Below are 27,881 nucleotides of genomic sequence, written 5' to 3' on the forward strand. Positions count from 1 at the left end.
TGACGTTCTGAAAGGTGATTGGTCGGTTCCACGTTTATCAGCAGGTTTGAATTCCTGGGCTCTTCTCTTCTCCTCCTCCTCCTGCTGCTTGTCTTGGCGTTGAGACAAACACACACAACAGTTAGTTCTACACGGACGACGAGAACCAGAGTAGAAGTTATTGAAGTTTATGCTTTATAAAGTTTATACTTCATCACTTCCTCACGCGGCTATTTGGACTGGCAGGTATGTTGTTGTGAATTGTTTATTGTGGTTTTATTGCTGTGGTTATTGCTAGAAGTGTAACGTCGTTAGCCAAACGCTGCTGTTTGTCCAGTGTTTTAGTGCTTATTGTTTTAGTGCAGTGGTTTTCAACCTTTTTTCGCGTCAAGGACCCCCAAATTGACACATATTAGCCCACGGACCCCCACTTGAAAAGATATGCTAGGGACTCAACCATTTTAATTTATTGATGGTCCCAATCTACACTGTAGAATACAACCCTCGTAGACGTATTTATGATTCTGACGTTTTCAATCTACGCGAGTTGTAGGGTTCAGGCCCCATGGACACAGGGACTTTCAGCACTATGCCCCGCAGACACTCCAAACGTGTACAAATTGAAAATAAAGGTGCTTACCCCCAAGCCCCAAATGTTAACTGACTCTACGTGGTAGTAGTTTAATGTAATAATACATATTTTTCAATAAAGAAGTGTTTTAAAGTAAACGAGGGTGAAAAAATGGCGTTCGGCCACAGACGGCATTAAAACACTTCTTTATTGAAAGATATGGATTATTACATTAAACTACTACCGCGTAGAGTCAGTTAACATTTGGGGCTTGGGGGTAAGCACCTTTATTTTCAATTTGTTTGTACACGTTTGGAGTGTCTGTGGGGCATAGTGCAGAAAGTACATGTCTCCATGGGGCGTGAACCCTACAACTCTCGTAGATTGAAAACGTCAGAATCATAAATACGTCTACGTCCGAGGGTTGTATACTACAGCTACTGTAGTATCATCATCAGTGTTCATTTAACTCTGAGAGTGTACAAATGGAACCAAATGGCCCCGTTAGGGTTCATTTGGTTACATTTGTACACTCTCAGAGTTAGACACATAAGGGTCAATTTGATTTCTAACTATTAATTTGTCTGGGGACCCCCTGGAAGTTGGAACCCCCCAAGGATCACTGGTTGAGAATCACTGTTTTAGTGGAAACAACACAGTATAGGCTTTATTTCCATATACATCCACGTTGGCGTTTTCAAAAGCTCTGGTTTCAAAAAAAGGATTTGTTAAATGTATTATTCAAAGCTATCCAAGGTTTGGTCTTGATCTAGGGCTAATGTTTACCTTGTGCAGCCAGTTACTAGTTACTTTGTAGATTTTGATTATTATTACAAAACATACATTTACCACTTCAGCCCTATATAAACTAGATCTACACGCTGACGTGTCGCGAGCTTGTAGATCTGCTATTGTCAAAACATTTGCATGCATTTGACTGATTTTATTAGCCATGATAACTTGTGAAGTGGGACATTCTGCATGACTAGTACTTTTACTTTTGGTACTTAAGTATATTTTGATTCCAATACTTTTGTACTTTTAACTCAAGTACATTTTGATTACCAGACTTTTACTTCTAACAGAGTATTTCTGCATTGCAGTATTGATACTTTTACTTAAGTAAAACATTTGAGTATTTTTTCCACCACTGGTTGTACCACAAGTTAGTGTTATCGTAAGTAACAACTAAACATTTACGCAAGCCTTTAGCCTACTTACAATGACAGACGGCTTCGCTTTAAAAAAAATCAAACTAGTCTACTAGTTCCACATTTACTACTAGTAGCTACTAGTTATACAGTGGTTCTCAAAGTGGGGTCCAGGCATCCTAGTGTTCCTTGAGGCGGTTCTAAATGGCCCTTTCGAGGTATGTAAAACATTGTACAAATGGACCCGTGGGCGTGGCCGCCTTAAGGTCAAGGACCGAACTTATAGGCTAGTTCTGTGCTTGTTTCTTTGAAAGCACTAATATAGTTCTCTTTGTGCTCTACTGTCGTTTGTTGACTAGGGCAGTGGTTCTCTTCTCAAACATTTTCATATCAAGGACCCCTAAATGAATCTGTATTTGGACCCCTCATCTGTAAATATTTTGTGCCAGGGATTGTGTTAAAATGTTTAAAAAATATTCCTCATATTTTTCTACTCAAGATTATTTTGAAAATGGCAGATCTACAAGCTCACTACAGCTTGTAGATCGGCTATTTTCAAATGGCCATGATTAAAGTGGTTAAATTGATTTTTATGATATTTATTTATTTATTTTGTTCAGGGCCTCCATGACCCCTGGGGCTCCCCAGACCCCACTTTGAAAACCAATGTACTACTAAGGGTTCATGACATTTAATATGATTTCACGCTGGCAAAGCGTCTCTCTGATAAATGCTTATGCGTTGTATAAGTAGCTTTAACTACTTAAACCCCATATGGGTAACCGGAGTCCCTCAGGGCTCAATACTAGTGCGTTTTCTGTTGTGGGGAAAGCTTTCGCTGAAAATAGCCGATGGACAAGCTCACAATGTGACTCGTCACGTTGTATCTTGTCGCTCTGCCATTTTCAGGAAAGCTTTCCCCACAATGCCGATGCTGGGGTTTAAGTGGTTGAGCTAACATAAGCATGAAGCACGTTATCCCAGCAGATAATAACTTGAACCACTTTGAACCTGGCACCCCTGTTTTAGGGTGGAGAGAGAGAGATGGGGAAACGCATCCAAACGGTTTCAAGAATAGCTACTATGTTAAAGACACGCCATCTGACAACGAATTACTGACAATTTTTACACTGACTAACCATTGGTTTTTATGGTTTTATAGGTCGAAGCCAGTGTGATCCCGTCTAGAGCCTGTCTGTCTTATGTCTGGTAATACACACACACACACACACACACACACACACACACACACACACACACACACACACCACCCCCCCTCACTGATTCTAATAACTGTAATGGCATTTTTTGTTTACACACCGTCACAGACATATGCCCACTTAAATGTACATTTGCATGTTTTGAAAATATGCTTATACATGCATATCATTCTTTGTATTATATTTGTGTATGACCCATACCCATTGAGCACCCCAAAGCTTGCCTTGTATATGACTAATGCCCACACGACACTTCTTTCTTTACGTCCCTTCTCGTTTGGTATTGTAAAATATTTATGTTGCTATTGTTTTGAATTGTGACTGTTGTGGGACGCAACCAAAGAACATGACTCTTGTGTCTTCATATTATGATAAATGTAACAAGTGAAAATCTTGAATCATTCTTTAAACTATCAATTTCTGTTTGCAGAGATGGAATCTCAGGAGGCTGAGGCCGCGAAGCCTCAAGTCGGCAACACAAAGACGCGTAAGTCACGGAACGGGTTTTATCTCTCAACGCCCATCTTGTCAGCTCCACAAGTCTTGGAGGTGTACAGTTAGGGCGAAGCGATATGACTTCAAATATGAAAATATAAATGATATCACGATTATTTCAAACTTTTGCGCTGATTACAGTTAATGAACTATATAATTCTTTGGGTGAAAATGTCTCGCGACACGCTGTGAGCTTGTAGATGAGCTATTTTCACTTACCTGTTCAGAAGCATATTCCATAAAACCATAATAGTCTTGGATATTCCATAAAAAAAGGTTTAAAAGCCTCAATCTGCAGTTTCTTCAACCGGCTGGCTGTATGTTGAACAGCAGGAACATAGGGTTAGATTGCTGATGGCTTTTTTTGCCGAAGAGATTTGATGTAGATTGGAAAAAAGGTGTAGGAACAGTCAAGTTTGACTAAGATTAGAGGGTTTAAGTGATTCATTAACGCATCTTTCTCCATCCCCAGCGTTGCGCTACGTTCCCGGCTCCCCGTCCACGTCTAGTGCAGGCTCCTCCTCAATCTCCTTCTCTGCCTCTGACGACTCGCCATTCCGTCACCACCACCACAGCTCTCCACACGTCCGCTTTATGCCCCTGAAGACCATTGCCACACCACCGGACAGGTATCATACAGTACTTGACTTGCCTTAAAGGGGGGCATGCGTGTGATTGATAGCTTTTTATTTTCTAAATAATTGTTAAATGGCTCTATATTCTGATGGCAATCATTGCTATAGACTAGAGTGTTTATTAACAGGGGTCTCCCCATCTCTCCATATATTTTAGTAAATTGGAGAAAAAAAGAATTTGTGCTGATAACCAATTTTATCCAACAAGGAGTGAGAACTCGTACACAAAGTGATGCAACAAAAGCATTGGCAGACACATTTGGAACTGGAACACTAAAATGTAAAATTAATATAATGGGTTCTCTCTCCTGATTGAATGAACTTGGCCACCCACCTGAGAAGTTATTTCCTGTTTATTAAAGAGCTGGGAAGACTCCTGTTACTGAACAAACACTCTGTAGCAAATGAGAGAGAGAGAGAGAGAGAGAGAGAGATATATATATATATATATATATATATATATATATATATATATATATATATATATATATATATATATATATATATATATATATATATATATATATATATATATATATATATATATATATATATATATATATGCGCGCCAGAGAACTATATATATATGGTTCTCTGGCTTCTTGGTTAGAAACCTCATCTCCATATTTTAACTTGTGTTTTTTCGTAAATTAATACGCTATACAGTACTTGATCATACAACGGCATCAAAAGCAGCAGATCTACAAGCTCGAAACGCGGCGAGAAGCGATGCGTTTCGAGCTTGTAGATCTGCTGCTTTTGCCCATTATTATTATTTTTTAATAAAGTGACAGTTTTGGACATACGAGTCCCCAGTATGTACAATAGTTCAGCTGTGTCGTCTTCATTCATGCAGGGACTCTCCTGTCACCACACCAAAAGTCCAGCTCAAGCTGATGAAAAAGCGCGCCGCCCACGACCAGGATACCATGGACGCCTTGGGGAGGGAGCTGGCTGCCAAGCAGGACCTGCTTGATGGAAAAGGTATGTTTGTTTTATTTATTTTAACAGTTCAAAATATTTGTTTTGTATAGAGCAGGGGTCTTGAATGTTTTTCATGCTAAGGACCCCTTAGCTGAGAGAGAGATGGATGAAGCAGGGACCACCCCCTACATATTGGATTCATGCTGTGATTTCAGACATTTAACGACTTAAAACCCTCAATACTTTGTAAACTTGACCGTTAGCTCGTTCAATCTAGTATCTCTGAGGACCCCCTAGGGTCCCCCTGTTGAAGACCCCAGTATAGAATATTGTACGTATAGAATATTTCTATGCAGAAAGGGGCATAGAGGTTCAGTTCCACCAACATCAGACTGAGCAGGTGACGTGATGCAAAGCGACTTGGAACCTTTTGTTGGCGCTAGACGGGGTGGTTCCTGCATCTCAGAAAGAGCTACCCTCCTGTACAGCACTGGTTCTCAACCTGTGGGTCGGGACCCCAGGTGACAGTGAAGTGACAATTTTTAAGGACTTAAGCACCTTTTCGATGCCTAAAGAAAAAGACCGCTATAGCATCAAAAGTTAGCGTCAAACTCTTATAAAAACTGGTCAAACATTGGCCAAATTGTGAAATGGCTGATGTACAAGATCGCAACCCGAGGCGTTGGGAGCTTTAAATGTGTTGCTTTGAAGGTGCCGCCCATAGGCATACATGCCGTGCCAAATGTCACCCTCCCTGCCCGGCTTCCTTCCCCCGAACACACGGGCCAATTGTGTTCGCATAGACACCCGACAAAGCCGGATGCACATTTTGCATTTCTGTCTAATAAAGTATTCAATCAAAACAAAGGGGGGGGGGGTATGTGTCCTCCCCCTTCTGATGCATATCAAACTGGGTGTCCTTGAAAATATGTGTTGGAATCACTGCTGTGTACAGTTTGTAGAGTTTGCTGAGGAAATGTAGGCCTAAACCAACTTCCAGTCACCTTTCTTAACCCATTAAACCCGGTCCCCCATCTCAAAATATCTTGTTCCAGGGACTTCCAGAAGCAAAGATTTGAATAAAAAAAATGTATATATAAAATATACATAACATTTTTATCTGCTCTTTTTTTAATATGAAAGACATCTAAAGTGACATGCATGCGTTTCCGGATTGAATTAATGTGAAGAAAGAAGAGAACGGTACGTCTGTTGAAAGCTAGAAGGAAGGCTACAAATAACTAAAAACAAATAACCAAATAATAATAACAGTTAAATGGCATATATTGTCTACAACCTACGCATCATGAGCGTGTACGTAACTTCTGAATATGCAACTCATCGAACCTTAAAGGAATGGGGGGGGGCATACAAATCAAATGAGGGTTGGACCTGCCTGATAGTTGAGTTGTGTGTACCTAATGATAAAATGGCTAAGGAGTGTATACCATTTATTACACTCAGAATATAGAGCTATTTGTATCGCTTATTTTAACAAATGTTATCACTACTTTTTTTTTTTTAAACCAAGAATTTTTCTTTGTCTCCCATTGCCCTGTCTCCTTATCAGAGCATGAAATAAAGCGGCTTCAGCATCAGCTGGAGAAGCTCAAGCTGGAGCTAGGAGAACAGGAGGGTGCGGCCAGGGAGCAAGTGACGGCGTTGGAGACCAAGATTGAAGAGTAAGCAGAAATTAACATCTACAAAATGTTGCATGCTTGGTGTGTAAGCATGTTGTCTGCTCAGAGAAGTGACTCTGTCTGTAATACAATAGCCTCGATCTCCAGGCTTTTATTGTTTAGTTTTGCTAAAAACTAAAAGCCTGGACCAGCGCGTCGGTGTACCCGGTATAGGAAGTGTTTCATTTCCCCAACCAACCAGAGTGCAGTGGGCGTCGCTCGTAATGTTGTGTTGACGGGGCGGGGGCTGATGGACAGATCGGTGAACCAATGGGATCACACGCATTCTCTCGCCGGAGATGTTAAACCCGCCCCTTTAGATACGAAAACAGGAGGGCTAGTGCAGCCTAGTAATACAAGTACCGTGGGCTGGGCAACTAAACAAAAATATATCGAAACCGAAATGTAGTACCTCTAACCGACGTAGCCGTGCTCATGTAGGTTCATTGATGCATGTATTGATTATTTTCTTATGTCAACGAATCGTGATACATTTTTCATGCCGTGGACCCCCAGAAGAGAATTATTGTTCAAAATAGCGAACGTATAAATGGATAAAGGGGCTAAATTGATTGTGACGCCAACTACTTTTGCGGGGAACCCCTCCCCCCCTTTAGAATAGCCATCATTTGTACCCACTTTTTCTCCCCAATTTAGTAGTTATGCCAATTAATTCCTCCCCTCACACATTTCCGTGTTGTCACTGCTGTTGTATCCTACTGACTCGCCTACCAGCTAGGAGCCCTCACCGGGAGGACGTAGGGCCTTCGTCCTCCTGCCCAACACTCTCTGCTGACAGGTGCAGCCCGTAAGAGTAGGCCTACATGCAATGACCAATATCACCCTCTCGAGTCCCCACCCAGCTTCCCTCCCCCGAACACGAGCCAATTGTGTTTGCATAGACGCCCGACAAAGCCGGTGGATTCGAACCCACAGTGCACTTTTTTTTATTATTTTCTTTTATAACATTTAAGCACCAAGACGAGCCTGGAAACCAGAAGAATCTGCCATTGCAAAAAAACATTGCCCTAGGCAGATTTAGTCTGGCACCGCTCAGTTGTGATTGGACTTCTTTCCCGCCGAAGTAGTGAGGGACCAATCAGGGCCCAGTATGCAAATATGGGGCAGGTTTATCACCAGAGGCCTTTTTTTTCTAATATTCACCCCTTGGAAATGCAGGTTCCACACAGAAATTCCAGACTAGGAGTGTCTGCTGGCCTAGCGGTCCAAAAAAGAAAAGAAATTCCAGACTAATATCTACACAGTGATATTAGTCTGGCCATGCCAGGCTACCAAGACTAGTTGTCTTTATAAGAGGCCTGTGACCACAACCTGCAGAAACACTGTTTAAGATCTTGCTCTCATAGGTTGCAGGGGCATCGAGTTGAGCTGATGCATGAAGTCCACGAGCTGAAGGCCAACACCTCTGCCATGGAACGTAAGATCGACCAGCTCATGGACGAGAACGGCGACCTTTCGGTGCAGGTAATAAACAGTTGAAGACGGGAGCCTAAAGGGCAAATCGGAAATTAACATTTGTATTCGTATGTTCCGATGTTCAATGACGACACAATTAAATCATTAATCGCAATTATTTGCATGACAATTAATCGTTAGATTTTGTATTTGCAACCGCCCCAATTCTATTAAACCCATTAAGACCTGAGGCCGATTCTACAAATGTCTTCTAAAATCCTAACAGTTTTCTGAAAAACTTGTTTCTAAAATCAGTGGTGCTCAAATGTTTTCATGTCAAGGACCACCCAAAATGATATGCATTTGGCCGTGGACCCCCTCAATGTTTTGTTCCAGGGACCCCCCAGAAGCAAAGATTTGAGTTACAAATGTTCACTTAAAAATATATGTATATATATAATTCAAAGATTTGCACAATTCTTTATTTCAAAAATAGCAGATCTGCAAGCTCGTAGCGTGCTATCAGCTTGCATATCTGCTATTTTTGAATAGCCAGAGAAATCTAAAATGACACGGATACTATCCCGGTCTCAATGGGTTAACCTTTTCCCTTTTGCTATGACTCTACCTCTGTACTTCTCACGGAATACTAGCCCCCAAAACATAATTTCACCTGTAAAACTGATTCTGTTTATTTTTCTCAGGTGAGAGACGTGAGCTCCAAGCTCTCCGTCGCTGACACGGTGGTCCGGACGCTGACTGAGGGTCATGCCGCGGCACAAGAGGAGTGGACCACTCTGTCCGCTCAGCTTCAGACAGGGCTCGGCCAAGCGCTAACCGAGAAGGTGAGTGTGTGTTAGTGCTGCACAATTAATCGAAAAAAGATCGTGATCTCGATTCAGACACCTATGCAATCTCGATTTGAATTATGGCTTTTTTTTTCTTTTTTTTTTTGCTTAATATTTTTATATTTACAAGAGAATTGTGTGAATCGTGTGAGAATCGTGATCTCAATTCTTCTGGAGGAAAATCGTGCTTCACATTTGAGCAAGAATCGTGCAGCACTAGTGTGTGTGTGTGTGTGTGTGTGCAGTGGTGGAAAAAGTACCCACATTTTTTACTTCAGCAAAAGTATCAATACTGCTATATAGAAATGCGCCGTTACAAGTAAAAGTCCGGAATAAAAAATTGACATGAGTAAAAGTATTGGTGTCAAAATGTACTTAAAGTAGAAAGTACTCATAATGTCCCATTTCACAAGTTTTCAAATGTATAGAAAATCGTTTAAAAATGGCAGATCGGCAGATGTAGATCGGCTATTTTCAAATGGCCAAAATGTATATAGGGCTGAAGTGGGTAATGCCTGTCTTGTAATAATAATCAACATTTACAAAGTAATTGGTAACTAAAGTTTTCAAATAAATTTACTGGAGTAAAAATACAATATTTGTCTCTGAGATGTAGTGGAGTAAAAGTAAATTGGAAAGTATTTCCAATTGGAAATACTCAGTACAATTTTGAGGTGTGTTTACTTTACTTAAGTAAATGTACTTAGTTACTTTACACCACTGTGTGTGTGTGTGTGTGTGTGTGGTTCTCCCAGGTGGGCTGCTAGTTGTTCTCTGCCTGGTAGTAGCACTGACACCATTATGACATTTTACTTGATGATAATTGCAATTTATGATTAATTGTGCGTCTGTTGAACATTATGAATAGCAATAGTTGCACAGGGCAGACATGACAAATAACATGTTTATTCGATGACTTTATACTTAAAAAGAAGTTGTGGAAATGTGTGTGTATAATGGGGGGCCGAGGAACCCCATCTGAAAAGGTAAAAAAAAAAAATAGCAGATGTACAAGCTCGCTGGATTTAGCTGGGGACTATTTTTGAAAAATTGTGAGAATTTGTGCAAATCTTTGAATATATCATTTTCTTTAAAGCGAGCATTTTTAACTCTTTCTTTCTGCGGGTCCCTGGAACAAAATATTTTTAGATGAGTTTGGCGGGGTCAGCGGCTAAATGCATATCATTTTGGGGTTCCTCGACATGAAAATGTTTGAGCACCACTGCTGTAGTACCCCAAGTTCTTCACAAAATGTTAGGATTTAGGAGACCTGTTTAGAACCGGCCTCGGGTCTTAAAGGGCAAGACCACTTTGGTAGAGGTTTGGGTTGTGTAGTTACCTTGCCATGATGCAACTCCAAAGGTGGACAAGAAATAAAAAATAATTGCTCCATTGATTAGAAATTGATAGTTTAAAATATGCTCCTCATTGACTTACATTGTACGGTAAAACAGTTCTCAAAGTCACTCTTTTAGCACGTAAACGAACGCAAACAGTTGATTCAGACAATATAGAACATCACCAAACCCAGTACTGTTTTTTTTTTTAAATAAAAATGTCAACTTCCTGTTGATTTTGCCATTTTGAATAAATAGAAAACCTGGACTGGATCCGCAGATCCAAATCTTCAAATAGTAAAATCAACAGGAAGTTGACATTTTTATTAAAAAAACAAACCGTGCTGGATTTGGTGATGCTCTCTATTGTCTGAATCAGGTTCATTTATGTGCTAAAAGAGTGACTTTGAGAGCTGTTTTACCATACAATGTAAGTCAATGAGGAGTATATTTTGAACTATCAATTTCTGATCAATGGAGCAATTATTTTTGATTTCTTGCCCACCTTAGGAGTTACATCATGGCAAGGTAACTACACAACCCAAACCTCTACCAAAGTGGGTCTTACTCTTACGGGCATTCGAAAGTAAGTTAACCCATTGAGGTAACATGCTTTTGCTTCCTGTTTTGTGATGTTCTCCTGTGGTCCACCAGGAGTACCTTGGTGAGCAGGTCCAGATCCTGCAAGGGAAGGTGGCACGTCTGGAGGACGAACTCCAGAGTGCGAGCAAGCAGGAGCGGGGAGAGAACATGGGCCCCATCATGGAGGTGAGTTTTGTCATCAATTGCTATTAAACTACGACTTAAAATGTGTAAATTAATTTTGTACAATAAGTTATGATAGAAGTTCAGGTAAAATCACCTAGTGTATTTGCTGTACAGTGTTTTTTTTTTTAAATGAGTATTTTCTTGTTAGTCATAGGGTAGAGAGACGGCTGAGTCAGGGAATGATACGCAGCGAATGTCAGCCAGGCCCCGGGAATCAAACTTGTTTAAACCTCTACCTGCTGTATTTCAAAAACTACTGCAGGGTGAAACATGGCAAGCTGCATAAGACTGACCTTATAGTACACTCTGTGACGTAAGCCAGTGTGAAGCGTTGTGAGCTTGTAGTTCGGATATTTTCACAATCTGTTACCGAGTCAAACTACCTGTAATGTCTACAAGTGCTTGTCAGGGTGGGGGGGGTCGTAGCAGCTTGTCAAATGAGTTTGATTTAGGCATGTTATCAATAGAAGGTGGCATACCGTCCAGGAAACGGATATGTCCCTTATGAAAACCTTGGACTTGTATTATAGGCGCATAGCTTATACTGTCTAAGCTTGGACGTTTGCAGATCCATGTCTCAGGAACCATCTACATCCAACATGCTCATCTGCAATGTTTTTAATCTGCTTGTAGTTTTGAGCCTGACTTGGAAAGCAAACTACAAAATCAGGCTAGGTCCTGTCAATCAGCTCAAACTTTAGTCTTTAGTGTAAGACGAGCAGAGCCTCCAGATAGTGCTAGCAGGGCTTTTAGACTCTTAGTCTTGTTGAAGTCATACTTTTGAAAGCTGAAAGTTTTAAATCTTTCGAGACCATTCTATTAACACATCGACCGCCAGAGGTTAATCTCATAATGTACTCACCAGTGCCAAGGTGTTTTTTTTTTTTTTGTTTTTTTCATGTCGCCATAGATCTTGTTAAAATCCTTAAGATTGAGATTGAGCCGGTCTGTTTACATCCGCGAGATCTCCCTGTATCTCCCAGTGAAGATCGCGTGTCAAACGGGGCATCCATGTTTGAGTTAGAGCGGATTACGTTAAACAGTGAAATGCGAGGAGAAAAAACTACAGGAATAGAATTGAGTTTCAGTTTCGTCTGTAGAACGAGGGCGGACGTGATCGTCAAAACCGGATCCCAAATAATTCCGTTTCCGGTCATCAAACCGGAAACGGAAGTGGATCAAAAAAATTCCGAAAGTGCACCCGGACCGCGCATGCGCGAAAAGACCGCAGCCCGTAGGGCTACGGTCTCGGCGCTTAACAGTTGGATTTAACGGACCGTAGGACTACGTTCTTGGCGGTTAATGTGTTAATAAAACTGTATTTTCCCCTCGTCTAAGCAGAGGGAATTGGAGGACCAGCTCACAAATGTGAAGGACGACTTGAAGAGCACAGTCGACGCACTGAAGAAGGCTGAAGAGCAGGTGGATCTCCTCCAAACAAATCTGTCCACGGTTACCTCCCTCTCGGCTGCAAAAGACCAACAGCTCGAAAGCCTCAGAGAGGAAGTTGCCATACAATCTGTTACAGTTAGAAAGGTAAAAGAGGAAATTCACACCAAAGAAGAAATGCTGGCCAAACTAAAGGAGGAGAGTTCCCGTCAGGGTGAAGTTCTTCAACATGAGATTCAGGGGTTGAAGATTCAGCTAGAAAAGATACGATGCTCCCTCAAAACGGCTGAAGAGGATGTCCAGGCCAAACAAGACCTTCTGACTGAAACGCAACAGGCAACTACTCTAGAGAGGGAGATGTTCCATGAGCAGATGACGGCCTCACAAGAGGAGGTGAAGAGGCTATGTGATGAAATCAAATCTAAAGAGGGTCAGCTTGCCCTGCTGAAGGAATCGGGCTCTACGCAGCGGAAACTACTACAACAGGAGGTCCAATGCCTGCAAAAACAAATGGAACACATGGGTGGTTGTCTTAAAAAGGCTGAAGAGGAGTCTTTGGCCCAACTGGCTGTGCTCGCCAGACAGGAGCAAGGGAGCGCTCATCAGAAGGAGATTCTGCAGAAACGACTCTCTGCATCTGAACAGCAGGTTGGGAGGATGACAGAAGAGATCCAGGCAAAAGAACAACAGCTTGTTGTCTTGAAGGATGAGACCTCTGCAACTTCTGAAGTGCTGCAGCAGGAGTTACAAGCCCTTAAAAAACAAGTGGAAAGTACAGAGGAGTCTCTCAAAAACGCTGTGGAGGAGGCAAAGGCCAAGGGAGGGCTGTTGGCTAAGAGCAATCAGGAGAAGCTTCAACTGAGTGAGGAAATGAAAGAGCAGATGGTAGCCTCTCAGAAAGAGGTGCATAGGCTTAAGGAGGAGATCCAAGCTAAAGAAGGAGACATGCAGGCTAAAGAAGTGCTGTTGTCTAAAAACCAGGAGGAGAGAGCCCAAAATGAGGAGATCCTGCAGTCACAGATCACCACCTCAGAGGATGAGATCGAGCAGCTAAAGAAAGCTGTGCAAGAAAAGGAAGGGTTTCTTCTTGAGGCAGAAGAGAAGGTAAAGAATCTTCACACAGAGCTGTCTACGGTCACTTCTTTCTCAGCTGATAAAGACCAACAACTCAGAAGCCTCAGAGACCAAGCTGCTATCCATTTTGACATGGTTGAAAAAGCCAAAGAGGAAATCAACGCTAAAGAACAAATGCTGGCTAAACTACAGGAGGAAAGTTCTCACCAGGGTGAAGTTCTTCAAGGTGAAATCCATGAGTTGAAGGCCCAGGTAGAACATATGAGTTTCTCTCTCAAAACGGCTCAAGAGGACACCCAGGCCAAGCAAGTCCTTTTGGCTATGAACGAACAGGACCATACTGGACAGAGAGTCATGCTTCAGGAGCAGATGGCAGCCTCACAAGAAGAGGTGAAGAGACTGCGTGAAGAAATTAAAACTAAAGAGGGCCAGCTAACCTTGCAGAAAGATGAGAGCTCTACACATTATCAACTGTTACAACAGGAGATCCAAGGCCTGAAAAAAGAAACGGAGCGCATGGATGATTGTCATAAAAATGCTGAAGAGGAGGCTCAGGCTCAGTTGGCTGTGCTCACCAGACAGGAGCAAGAGGGTGCTCATCAGAAAGAGCTCCTGCAGAAACGACTCTCTGCATCTGAAGAGCAGGTTAGGAAGATGAAAGCCGAGATCCAGGCCAAAGAGGAACAGCTAGTTGTCTTGAAGGGTGAGACCTCGGCCCATTCTGAAGTGCTACAGCAGGAGTTGCAAGCCCTTAAAAAACAAGCGGAAAGCACTGAAGAGTCTCTCAAAAATGCTGTGGAGGAGGCAAAGGCCAAGAAAGAACTGTTGGCTAAGGGCAATCAGGAGAAGTTTCACCTAAGTGAGGCGATGAGCGAGCAGATGGTAGCCTCTCGGAAAGAGGTAGACGGGCTTAAGGAGGAGATCCAAGCTAAAGAGAGACACATGCAGGCTAAAGAAGTGCTGTTGTCTAAAAACCAAGAGGATCGAGTCCAACAGGAGGAGATCCTGCAGTCACAGATCACCTCCTCGGAGGAAGAGATTGAGCAGCTGAAAAAAGCTGTGCAAGAAAAGGAAGGCTTTCTTCTTGAGGCGGAAGAACGGGTGAAGCATCTTCACAAAGAGCTCACTACAGTCACTTCTCTCTCGGCTGGTAAAGACCAACAGCTTAACGGCTTCAGAGACCAAGCTGCTATCCACACTGACCTGTTTGAAAAAGCCAAAGAGGACATTAACACTAAAGAACAAATGCTGGCTAAACTACAGGAGGAACATTCTCACCAGGTTGAAGTTCTTAAACGTGAGATCGAAGAGTTGAAGGCCCAGGTAGAACGTATTAGTTGCTCTCTCAAAACGGCTCAAGAGGACACCCAGGCCAAGCAAGCCCTTTTGGCTATGAACGAACAGGACCATACTGGGCAGAGAGTCATGCTTCAGGAGCAGATGGCAGCCTCGCAAGAAGAGCTGAAGAGACTGCGTGAAGAAATAAAATCTAAAGAGGGTCAGCTAAAAACTAAAGATGGTCAGCTTACCCTGCTGAAGGATGAGAGCTCCTCACATTCTCAACTGTTACAACGGGAGATCCAATGCCTGAAAAAAGAAACGGAGCACATGGGTGATCGTCTTAAAAAGGCTGAAGAGGAGGCTCGGGCTCAGCTGGCTGTGCTCACCAGACAGGAGCAAGAGAGTGCGCATCAGAAAGAGCTTCTGCAGCAACAACTGGCTGCATCCGAAGAGCAGGTGAAGATCCTCCAGACAGAGTTATCCACCAGTACCTCCCTCTCAGTGGAAAAAGACCAACAACTCAGAAGCCTCAGAGACCAAGTTGCTGTCCACACTGACATGGTTGAAAAAGCCAAAGTGGAAATTAACTCTAAAGAACAAATGCTGGTTAAACTACGGGAGGAAAGTTCTCACCAGGGTGAAGTTCTTCAATGTGAAATCCATGAGTTGAAGTCCCAGGTAGAACATATGAGTTGCTCTCTCAAAACCGCTCAAGAGGACACCCAGGCCAAGCGAGCTCTTTTGGCTATGAACGAACAGGACCATACTGGGCAGAGAGTCATGCTTCAGGAGCAGATGGCAGCCTCGCAAGAAGAGGTGAAGAGACTGCGTGAAGAAATAAAAACTAAAGAGGGTCAGCTTGCCTTGCAGCAAGATGAGAGCTCAACATACTCCGAACTGTTACAACAGGAGATCCAATGCCTGAAAAAACAAACAAAACAAATGGATGATTGTCTTAAACGGGCTGAAGAGGAGGCTCGGGCTCAGCTGGCTGTGCTCACCAGACAGGAGCAAGAGAGTGCTCATCAGAAAGAGCTCCTGCAGCAACAACTGTCAGCATCTAAAGAGCAGGTTAGGAAGATGACCGAAGAGATCCAGTCAAAAGGGGAACAGCTGGTTGTCCTGAAGGATGAGACCTCGGCCCAGTCTGAAGTGCTACAGCAGGAGTTGCACGCCCTTAAAAAACAAGTGAATAGCACTGAAGAGTCTCTCAAAAATGCTGTGGAGGAGGCAAAGGCCAAGAAAGAACTGTTGGCTAAGGGCAATCAGGAGAAGTTTCACCTAAGTGAGGTGACAAGAGAGCAGATGGTAGCCTCTCAGAAAGAGGTAGACAGGCTTAAGGAGGAGATCCAAGCTAAAGAGGGAGACATGCAGGCTAAAGAAGTGCTGTTGTCTAAAAACCAAGAGGATCGAGTCCAACAGGAGGAGATCCTGCAGTCACAGATCACCTCCTCAGAGGAAGAGATCGAGCAGCTAAAGAAAGCTCTGCAAGAAAAGGAAACGGTTCTTCTCGAGGCTGAAGAGAAGGTGAAGCATCTTCACACAGAGCTGTCTACGGTCACTTCTCTCTCTGCTGATAAAGACCAACAGCTTGCTCATCAGAAAGAGCTTCTGCAGAAACTGTCAGCATCTGAAGAGCAGGTGAAGATCCTCCAGACAGAGTTATCCACCAGTACGTCCCTCTCAGTGGAAAAAGACCAACAACTCGGAAGCCTCAGAGACCAAGTTGCTATCCATAGTGTCATGGTTGAAAAAGCCAAAGAGGAAATTAACTCTAAAGCACAAACTGTCGTTAAACTCCAGGAGGAAAGTTCTCACCGGGGTGAGGTTCTTGAACGTGAAATCCAGGGGTTGAAGGCCCAGGTAGAACATATTAGTTGCGCTCTCAAAACTGCCGAAGAGGACACCCAGGCCAAGCAAGACCTTCTGACAAAAACCCAACAGGAGAGTACCTTGGAGAGGGAGACTTTCCATGAGCAGATGACAGCCTCACAGGAGGAAGTGACATCTAAAGAGGGTCAGCTCACCCTGCTAAAACGTGAGAGCTCTGCACATTCTGAACGGGTACAGCAGGAGATGCAAGGTCTGAGAAAGCAAGTCGAAACTACGCAGGAGTCTCTCAAAACCACACGGGAGTCTCTCAAAAAAGCCGTGGAAGAGGCACAGTCCAAGGACACCGCGTCTACTAAAGTGCAAGAGAACGCCAAACATCAGGCCGAAATCCAGGAGGCTCTACAAACGCAGCTTGCAACTAAATCGGAGGCTGCTGAGCACTACAAGGCACAGGTTGGTCTAACCACAGTTTTTCAGATGCCTATATCTTTCATTGTTGTGTAGTGGTCAGCATTAATGTAAAAATCTTCTCCCACCCATCCCCAGATGGAGAAGGCAGTAAGCCACTACAATGGGAAGAAAGAGCTACTGCAGCAAAGCCAGGAGCAGGTCGGTGAGTTGCAGCGCTCCCTGGAGGCTAAGGAGCAGGAAGCCAAGCTGCTGCAGATCGACCTGGAGCAGGCTCAGACCGACGAGCAGAAGCTCCAGGCCACGATTGCCAGTCTAACAACTCAGGTTGGTGGGTTTTTTTTTGTGTGTTTTTCTTTTGTCGGAAAATACAAATTAACATGAATCCAATATATTTATAGAAAAACTAATGTGTAAACAAACAAAACATGAATTTACACATATGAAGCCATCTATGAAAAAGCTAATATGCAACACAATTGTATACAATATGTAGTGGGGGTCCCTGCTTCTCAGCTAAAAGGTAAATGAGTAAAAACCACACGAATCCAAAAAGTGCCAGGTGCAGGGCAGAAGCAAACACAAAGGAAACATGGAGTGTGCACACTGGGTCATTTTATAAAAGTCTTAATTTTTTTATAGTGTGTTTCGAGCCTGCTGGTAGCCCGAACTACCAGCACGTCACACTACATGACGACCCAGTGTGATATACTTTGCATGTATGGTGTGTGTGTGTGTGTATATATATATATATACTTCTAGATATACAGTGCAGTATTCAATTTAGACTGCCTTAATACAAAAAAAAATATGTGTCTATATTCTCTTAATATCAACTCTTGGGCATGATAAATCCTAGCATTTTCAGGGAGTATGGAAACAAGATTAGAACCATTTTCTATTCTCTTCTACATCCATCTCAGCTTTCATTTGCCAGCCGCAACCTCAGGGAGCACAGCAGAATCCATGGGGATGAAGGGAGAGCGACACAGTCGGCGTACTTTGGGGTTCCGACTATTCAGTCCTCCAGACAGACCAGTAGTTCCAACAGTGACCTCGAGGACTCACTCAACTCCACAAGGTAATGGCACCTCCAGGTGAAATGACATAGTTTTGAGTTCTTTTTTTTAAGGCTGTGTTCAGACTGGCAGCTCAAACTAGGTCGCACATTAGGACTTGTCCATACAAACATTTTCAGTTGTGAGATTTTTATTTTGCCTTAATCCATGCCTTCTGTGCTGCTTGTTTTCCCGTGCAGGCGGCCGTCGGGACCGGAGGAGTCCAGCACCCCAATGGTTCGCAGCTCTGAGCGTTTGGCAGCCAAACGCCGGGTAGCAGAGTCTCTGGAAACCCTCTACTTCACCCCCATGAAACCCACCAATAGGTGGGTCACACAGACATGAATGATAGATGTAATGTTTTATACATAACCATGGCTGTGCTCTCCTGACTTGCCTAATGGCACTCAAATCTCACTTAAAGGTGCAGTAAGTGATATTGTTTTGTTAAAATAAGTGTTAATTGGCTCTATCTATTTTTTGTTTATTCAGTGCTATGGGGTCTCCCTGTCTCTCCAGCTCTTTAGTAATGGAAAATGCATATTCCGGTTGGTGTACCAATTGTGATCTAGTCAGGAAGTAAAAGTGGAATTGATTACACAAATAAATGAGCAGGGAAATATGGAAACTGGAACACACATTTTAAGCTTCTAATGGGTACTTTCTCCTGATTGGATGAAATTGCCATTGACAGCCCACCTGAAAATGTATTTTCTATTAAAGAGGGAGACAGGAAGTGCACTGTCACTGTGAACAATAACTAATTATTATTGGAATATAGAGCTGTAACATTTTCACACAAAAAAAAAGATATCACTTACACCGTCTAAATGTACAATTCTTTCATTTGAATGAGATCCTGGTTTATACATTGTGTTAAATGTAAGTATTTCATGTCTCTTTACTTTATTGGTGGAACTGCAGAACCAGCAAGCTGGAGACCAGCCTGACTTCACTGGCTGACCTTGGCCTGGACTCAGCCAGGAGGAACCCGTCCTCATCGGTCAAACGGCGCCGGACCACCCAGGTCATCAACATCACCATGAGCACCAAGGTAAGACTTAACACTCGACACACAACATCTATGAACCTGTTCCACTCACACGTAGACACACTCAAGTTTTCTGCCCGACAACCCTTATGTACCGGTAGTTTCCCCTGTTTTTCATCTCCATATTTCATTTTTTTTAATTATACATTAATGACCTTTTTATACTTGGTTTCCACCCGACAGCGACGATGCACATTCAAGATTGGTTTATTTTTCTTGTCTTCTTTTACAAGCGGCATCTCTAAAATACAAAGCAAAAAATGTGTTTGTCGCTCTAAATGAAATGAAAATAAAAAATGAAAATAAAAACTAACAAACATGACATAACCAGATAAAAAGATTTCTGTATAATTCATATAAATGCATAGAGTTCCATAGAAGAATAGCTCTTTAATAGTGCCATAACAAACTTAACCTCACCACAAAAAACGTTCACGGTCTGAGTGATCGTTAACATTTCAACCCCCACCTCCCCCCACCCGTAGAAGCGAGAAGACGAGACGTTCCACAGCCTGGCCCCAGCCCGCTCCCACCCCAACCTCTCCGACGACCACGGTGCCACGCGGCCCGTGGCCACGGAGCTGTTTGCCACGCCCGCCAGACCCGACGAGGACCATCTGGCTGGCTTGCCCGGGTACCGCCGGAGAAGCACCGCCGTCCCACCGCGGAGTGAGTGCCACTAGAACTAATCAAATAAGGCCTTTAACCCATTCAGTCGGGGAACGCATTTGTGTTATTTTAGATTTTAGCTATAAGTTATAATCATTATTTTAGACTTTGGCTACTGCGCCATTCATAGCACGGCACCAAGTGCCGCACTATGAGCTTGTAGATCTGCTATTTAAAAAAAATATATATTATATGTCTTTGACTCAAATCTTTGCTTTTGGGGGTCCCTGGAACAAAATTTTCATATGGGGGTCTGTGGCCAAATAAATCATTTTGGTGGTCCTTGACATGAAAAAGTTTAAGAACCACTGATATATCAACATATGTATTTTTTTTCCAGAAAACTGTTAGGGTAATTGAATGGGTAATCAGATTTTTCATTTTGTGACAATATCAGTCAAAACCAGCTGTGGACCGTTACGAAGTACACTTTGAGAACCGTACTTGAATAATGTTTTTGAGTATCTGTACTGTACTTTGAGAGACTAGTATTTGAAAAAGTACAAAGACAAATTGCATTTCAAAGACAAATGCCGATCTACAAGCGTCACATTGCAACGCGCTGTGAGTTTGTAGATTGGTGGTTATTATTGGAGGGTTAGTATATGATAAGATAATGCATGTCCAGAAGCATCTTCCATAAAACCCTAGGATGTTTCATAAAAGCCTCCATCTGAAATGTCTTCAACTGGTTGGATGTCAAAAGAGGGAGAACATGGGTTTAAGAACGATAATGCCTTCTACATATTGTGCTATAGCTTAGGACAGTGGTTCTCAACCAGTGGTCCTTGAGGGGGTTCCAGGTGGTCTCCAGCTAAATGATAGAGTTGGTAACGAAATGGACCCTTATAGATATTTAACTCTTAGTTGAGAGTGTAAAGAGTTGAGTCCAAATGGACCCGTTTCATTTTACGCTCTCAAGAGTTAGATTATTGTTAAACATCTGCATTACTTAATTTAAAAATGTATTATTTTGATCAATGTTTGCATTATCTCTCCTATGGTATCAATACAGCATGGAATTGTGGACAAAATCGTATCCAATGATAACAAAATATATATACGTTTTTGGGTCTGTAAGTCTAAATCTCATCAAACGGTGATCCGTGCCTCAAATGCAGAATCAATAATAGACCCTGATATGAAAAGGGTTGAAAACCACTGGTTTAGGAAACTTGAGCGCTGGTGTGGGGGGGCGGGTTCTTTCATGCCGTTTCACAAATTCCAGATGAGATCTTGTTTCATTCCATGAGCTCTGATGTCAACTAATTTCTCTTTGCACTGTGCTGTTCCTCTTCCAGGTACAAATGCCCTGTACGACGGCGTGGAGAACGAGCCTGATGGTGCGTCCGAGGACTGGATGAGGATCGCAGAGCTACAGGCGAGGAACAAAAGGCAGCTGCCTCACCTCAAGTGCAGCTACCCTCTGGAGCCCAGGGTGAGTGGAGCACTGGATCTCTAACCTTTTCATGTCTATCTTTATTTTCATGTCCATCTTTATTTATTTCAGACCCAAGGGAGATCCATATCACAATAAAAACAGAGAAAGACTTCCACCATGTTCAGAGAACCTGACAGAACAACGTATAGGGTTAATTATGACGGCAATGATGCCCAACACATACATCTATACATAAGCAGTGGTGGAAGAAGTACTCGGATATTTTACATCTATACATAAGCAGTGGTGGAAGAAGTACTCGGATATTTTATTTATGTAAAAGTAGCAATGCCACAATATAAAAATACTGTTACGTGTAAAAGGCCTGTGTTCAAAATGTTGAGTAAAAGTATTGGCATAAAAATATACCGGTACTTAAATTACTAAAATGTTTTAAAATGGCAGATCTACAAGCTCGCGACACGTTGTGAGCTTTTAGATCTGCTATAGCCCCAAAAATGGGGCTAAAGTGGTTAATGTATGTTTTATAATATAATAATTTATATCTGCAAAGTAACTCAAGTTTTCAAATAATTGTAGTGGAGTAAAAGTACAATATTTGCCTCTTGAGATGTAATGCAGTAGAAGTAAAAGAATTGGAAATACTCCAGTAAAGTAAAAAATTGTACGTAAGTACAGTCCTTGACTAAATGTACTTAGTTACTTTACACCACTGTACTGGTGGGTACCCCAACACTAACAAACATCTGGCTTGCACTGGCGCTTCTTGGAGCTTTCAGCAGCAGCCTCATACAGTCATTATAAGCCACTGTGAGTCACCGCAGGTGGGCAGTATACAGAGGTGTACAGAAAGATTCTACAAATGTCTTCTACAAATGTCTTCTAAAGCCTAACAGTTTTTTGAAAAAACTTGTGGTTCTCAAACCTTTTTATTTCAAGGGCCCCCAAAATATGTCTTCGGCCACGGACCCCCGTCTCAAAATAGGTTGTTCCAGGGACCCCCCAGAAACAAAGATTTTGGTTAAAAATGTTTGCTTTAAAGAATATATTGAAAGATTTTCAGAAATGGCAGATCTACAAGCTCATAGCGTGGCATCAAGTGCCGCTTGTATATCTGCTATTTTTGAATTCTCAAAGTATAAAATAATGGTTAAAGTTTGATCAATGGAACTAACATGACAGGGTTTTAAAGAAGAGAAACGACTATTGACATTTATTTTAACAATCTATTTATACATTATTACAATCTTAAGAGGTTTGCCAAATTATTTTGGGGCCCACATGCAGTACCCTCGCGGCCCACCACCAGCCCGTGGTCCCCGGCCGACCCACAAGTCCACCGAGAAACCCTTTTTAGTTAAACAACCTGTTTTTTTCTTCTTTTTTTTTCCCCCCTCCAGCCTAGCCTCGGCCCGGACTTCGCGGTCTCGGACGAGGAGCTTCGCCACGGCGACCCCCTGGAGACCATGAGGCGGGCCACCCTGATGCCCGGCCAGCTGCAGGACTCCCTGGCCTCCCACCGCCTCTCCTACATGGGACCTCCTCCTCCTCTTGGCGCCGGGCGTCATTCTCTGATGCCCGGTCATCTGCCCAGAAACACTGCGGCCGCTTCGTCCTCCTCTCACCACCAGGAGACCCACAGAGGGTCCAAGCGGCCTGCAGCCAGTGTGTCTCAGGCACAGCTGTCTCCTGAGGTAACCTTACCCTCCCGCCTGTTACACCTATATACCGGTACTTTGTTTTCAGTGGTGGAAAAAGTACAGATTTCATTTTTCACTTAAAATTATGTTGCTACGTCAGTGGTTCTGAAACTTTCATGTCAAGGACCCCCAACATGTATATCTCTGCTGTTCGGCCGGAACCAGCTAAATCCAAAATGGTAATTGTTCAGGAAATGAAAAACAAAATATCAATTTTTCAGAAAATGAAGAAAACCTTATATTTTTAAAAAAAAGCAATACTGCCTCATCAAACTTGGTATTGTGACTTTATATATTATCAGATACTTGCATGTGTCATTATATTATCACCACTTTACCCAAATCCAGTGCAAGTGGAGTTAGGAGGTTTTGTCCATCATTGATAAGAACAGCTGGCAATGGATCTCAAAGCTCACAACGCATTGTGAGCTTGGAGATCAGCTATTTATGGTGAGCGCCATCCTCATATACTATAGATCAAGCTGAATTCTGTACTTAAACAACTTTTATTTTAACATGCATTGTAAACAACCATGGATCTAACTGTTACCACTGTTGTTCTTCTACAGTTGAGTGCAACAAACAATTCTGCCTCAATACTCAATCATGTATTTAACAAAAGCGATCATGGCACACCAACAATAAAAAAAATGGCATATAAATACAAAATACATTCATGAAAAATAGAATCTTTAGCCTATCAAATCTGTAGCCTACTGCACTAACAATAACAACCACAGTTGAATTTACCTATCATATACCTATCAACATTTTATTATCACACTGTTGTGTGTTGTGTGTTGCGTGTGTGTGGTGGGTGTTTCTTAGTGCTTTAGATTGTCATAAAAGCTGTGAAAGTCTTTTGGCATGATCTCCTTGAGCTCTTGGAGATGTTTGAAACAAACTCCTGCACACACTCATTCTCTGTCCGTTAACATTTAAAAAGAAAACACGAGCAGATGACCTTTGTGAAGACACCCTTCTCCTCTTTACTGGGGTGACATCTATCAAACCTTGCACATACATTCTCTTCTCTTCCCAGTTTATGTTCTCCCAAAAGCATTGAAAAATCTTCTCCCTGTCTGCCTCATACAGAGCAGAGCTTCTCGAGAGCCTGAGAGGAGGGGGGAGTTGTTTGTTTTTGACGGACAGTTTGAGGGTCCAATGGAGTTGGGAGTTTTCGTCAGAGGCGCTTTTTAATACTTTTCATATGTTATTATTAAAAAAAAAATTACACAGATGTAGAGGGGGTTCAATAGCGTTGATTTATGAAAAAAAAAAAAAAAACTGAAAAAGGAGTTAGCTGGTCCCGGCTGGACACTGACGAATTATGTATTTGGCCACGGATCCCCATCTCAAAATATTTTGTTCCAGTTCCTTGCTTTAAAAATATATATTCTCAAAGATTTGCACAAATGTTCTAGATTTTTCAAAAATAGCAGATCTATAAGCTCGTAGCGCGGCACTCGGTGCCGCACTATGAGCTTGTAGATCTGCTATTTTTGAATAGCCAAAGTGTAAAATAATGTTTTTTTAGCTCGAATCTAAAAATGACACGGATGCGTTTTAATGGGTTAAAGGTAGGGTAAGCGATTTACTTTGGTTAAAATAAGTGATAAATACTATTTATCACTTATTTTAACCAAAGTAAATCGCTTACCCTACCTTTAACCCATTAAAACGCATCCGTGTCATTTTTATTTATTAAATAGCTCTATATTCTGATGGTACTCATTGCTAGCCTCGCGTAGCCAGACTATATCACTGCATGGACATGAGTCTGGTGCTTCCATGAGGACGTTTTTTTTTTCCCCAAGGGGCGGGATCAAAACAATGGCCCTTGACGCAATTGGTTAGACCTACTACCAATTATAGTCTCCCATATTCGAATACTGGGCCCTGATTGGTCACACACGTCTTCTGGAGCAGGAAATGGATTCATGTGTGTTATATAAATCTTTTGAAAATGGCAGATTTACAAACTCGCAACACGTTGAGCTTGTAGATCATCATTTTCAAAAAGCCAACATTTAAAGTGGTTAATGTATGTGCAGCTACTTTGTAGATTTTGAACAAAGTTTTACAATTTTAAGTTGAGTAGAAGGTACAATATTTTGTTTCAAACTTTTCTATGTTATTGTATTAACTCGAGAACAGTGGTATTTTATTGTTTCGGCTTCTATTTCAGCGCACTAACTTTCCAGTAAGATGTCTCATTAGCTTCTCAATGGAATCTCCATTATGATGTCGTTGGTAGGCATGTTTGAAAAACACTATTTGAACGCATTTCTTGTCTTTACTGTCGTTTGATTCACATGCGTGCATTCTTACTATCGTCAATCAGGCAAAGCGGAAGGCCACCACCAGCTGCTTCCCACGACCTCTCACACCGAAATCCCGACAGATTCACGGTGGAGCTTCATCCTCCCGCTCTGAACTGCGTGTTCCCCTCAGTCCAGTAAGTCTCACACAAATTAAATGATATCTTTGCTGTCGGGTGGAAACCTTGCATGTCCAAAACAATACATTTTTCAGATAATGGAGAAGAACCAATATGTAATTATTATTTAGCCACAAGCTGTTGTAATACTTTTCATTGGTTAAATATGTATAAAAACCCACAGACGGACTTAACCACTTTCGTGTCCCTATTTTCATTCTACTCAAATCGCGACCAAAAGCTCACGACGTGTTGTGGCACATCGTGTCGCAGTATCATTATTTGGGGACTTTTCTTTCCCCCCCCAAGTCATAAATATCACAGTGCATCGGCAGAAACCCCTTCTCCATATTTTATTTTAAATGTTTTGGTAAAAGAACGCCCTACTACGTCATACTATAGTGTCTCACAAAAGTAGCAAAAATGGCTGAATTGAAAAATGGGTCCCAAGTCGGACCCGGTGTTTTGGAAACACTGACTTGCATGCTTGCTCTTACTAAAGTTCACCGTTTCTTTTGAAGGTTAAGCGCAGGGAGACCATGTGCTTCACCATTGAAAACACGCCAAAGAAAAACAATTACCTGCAGAAGGGTCTCAACAAACTGCGCAGCTCTACCCGAAAATCCCCCGGCAGAGGTTCGCGGAAGTCGCCTGCCACCGGCGCGACTCACAATAAATCGCCACGGAGCGCGACGGGGGCGTCCCGTCTGCGGACCACGAAGGCTGGCAGTGGCAGGCTCACCTCACCCCCGGGTGCACCCGGAGGACGCCAGAGGAGGTCACCCCGAGCCACCGCCAGCAGCAGCACGGCAGGCCTGACTGCCAGCGCTCGCAAGGTGAGCACACATCTACTCCGCATAACTCGCCTCTTTTATTCAGTTAATTTAGGCCCCGTTGAGACTGCAGTCAAATCGTATTTATTTCTCAAATCCGATCTTTAGGGCCAACTGGTCACACTGTTACTTGCAAGTGATCGGATCTTTGCGTTCAGACGGATTGAATCCATTAAGACGGAGATACACATTGTCATTTTTTGATTTCTTTGGGCTATTCAAAAATAGCCCAAAGAAAGCTCAACAAGCTCATGGCGCAGCACAGAGTGCCGTGCTATGAGCTTGTAGATATGCTATTTCTTGAAAATCGTGAAGTTAGCGGCCTCTCTCCCGCACAGATCTTAATGTATCCCTGCGTCCACTCTTTGTCTCAGAGGGAAACACTCACACACACACACACACACACACACACACACTGGAGAAGATTCAGTGATGGCAATATACCACATCTGCCCACTGTATGTGGAAATGAGACTCAAATTCAATATTTCGTCTTGCTGTTATTAATCCCTGGTATTGAACCCTTTTTTTTAAGGGTCCTGACATGTCTGCTGAAGAGACAGACTGACAACAGGTCTAGGACAAATCTTATTTTTGGTCTATGGGTCTTGGTGTGGTGGTGGAAGGCTTTTCTTTTTACAAGTAAAACTACTAATGGCACAATGTAGAAATACTCTGCACTGGATTCAAAAGTGTACTTAAGTAAAAGTATTGGCATCTAAATATACTTAAAGTAAAAGTACTAATTTATGCAGACTCTCATAGCACAACGTGTCAAATTAAGGTCTTTCTAAAAGCCGATCTATATGCTCACATGTCACAATGGGTTATATGCTTGTAGATCCTCTATTTTCGAATAGACATGGTATAAAATAGGGTTGTATTGGTTAATGTATGTTTTGTAATCTAAATCTACAAATCAACTGGTCATAGAGTTAAAAAATACAATATTTCCCCTGAGTAAAAGTATTGAAAATGCACTTGCGTACAATACTTGAGTAAATGTTCTCAGTTATTTTCCACCACTGCCAAAGAACAACCACCTTGGTTCCTGTGTTCACTTAGTCATTTTATTTCACACACAAACAGTTGGGTTTCTTCACGTTTCGTTGTTGTTGTTGTTGTTGTAAAGCACAAAGCATGTCACTCTGCATTGGCACGGTCTTGGGTTTAGAAACAAAATGGTCAGTTTTAAGGTTTTCTATGTCACCTGCAATTGTTTAATGTGGTTCAAACAAAGCTATGTTAAGCTGTGTCTGTTATCTATGCTCATGAATGTGTTTCAAATTGTGTGTGTGCTCATTAACCACTTGATTCCCGGCATCCATATTCTGGGGGGAACATTGGCCAAAAATATCCGATCTACAAGATCTCAACGCGTCACAAACGCGACACGTGAGCTGGTAGATCAGCATTTTTTGTGTAGACAGAAAAAGCAGTTCCAAGTGCTGAGCCAACTCAAACCCAGTTTAAGTCTAAAGGGTTTATGTTACTAATGTGTTTAGTTTAATTTGTCTGTATGCTCATTAATGCGTTTAATCTTGTTTTCCTTCACAGATGATGAGCTTCAGGATGAAGGTCTAACTCGGGCATCAACTCTTTGTTATCTGTATGTCTATGTCTGTCTGTCTGTATAAAAATCAATCAACGCTATCTTTTTATTTTTTTTACCCCTGACTGCACTGTTATATCTTTCAAGCCGGGAACGCCTGTGTAATTT

General features: G+C 42.3%; 2 protein-coding genes across 3 annotated transcripts in view; one reads left to right on the top strand and one right to left on the bottom strand.

Annotated features, from left to right (window-relative positions):
* Positions 1-27,881, bottom strand: part of LOC308086080 (uncharacterized protein) — a 499,718-nt gene that overhangs the window by 121,382 nt on the left and 350,455 nt on the right. The window lies entirely within an intron of this gene.
* numa1 (nuclear mitotic apparatus protein 1) lies at positions 115-27,829 on the top strand. Of its 2 annotated transcripts, XM_080427887.1 has the most exons (21): positions 115-225; positions 2,864-2,910; positions 3,352-3,408; positions 3,889-4,045; positions 4,908-5,035; positions 6,546-6,657; positions 8,022-8,139; positions 8,775-8,915; positions 10,910-11,023; positions 12,362-17,053; positions 17,147-17,335; positions 17,932-18,089; positions 18,267-18,392; positions 18,991-19,120; positions 19,606-19,786; positions 21,088-21,224; positions 22,589-22,882; positions 25,233-25,346; positions 25,850-26,164; positions 26,697-26,735; positions 27,719-27,807. In XM_080427887.1, the coding sequence occupies exons 2-20, from the start codon at positions 2,904-2,906 to the stop codon at positions 26,727-26,729; spliced, it is 7,203 nt and encodes a 2,400-aa protein (XP_080284013.1). In that variant the 5' UTR covers positions 115-225; positions 2,864-2,903; the 3' UTR covers positions 26,730-26,735; positions 27,719-27,807. The 2 variants fall into 2 exon arrangements, with proteins under 2 accessions (XP_080284013.1, XP_080284014.1); XM_080427888.1 differs by lacking the exon at positions 26,697-26,735 and having other exon boundaries at positions 19,603-19,786; positions 27,719-27,829.

The sequence above is a fragment of the Gymnoscopelus braueri genome (genome assembly GCF_963280865.1).
Source record: "Gymnoscopelus braueri genome assembly, chromosome: 5".
NCBI classification, from domain to species: domain Eukaryota; kingdom Metazoa; phylum Chordata; class Actinopteri; order Myctophiformes; family Myctophidae; genus Gymnoscopelus; species Gymnoscopelus braueri.

What these genes read in the sequence shown, in the direction of transcription:
- numa1 (XM_080427887.1), top strand. An exon ending in ACATCACCATGAGCACCAAG is followed by an intron (nt 19,121 to 19,605) that starts GTAAGACTTAAC and finishes CACCCGTAGAAG; the next exon opens with CGAGAAGACGAGACGTTCCA. An exon ending in GCTACCCTCTGGAGCCCAGG is followed by an intron (nt 21,225 to 22,588) that starts GTGAGTGGAGCA and finishes TCCCCCCTCCAG; the next exon opens with CCTAGCCTCGGCCCGGACTT.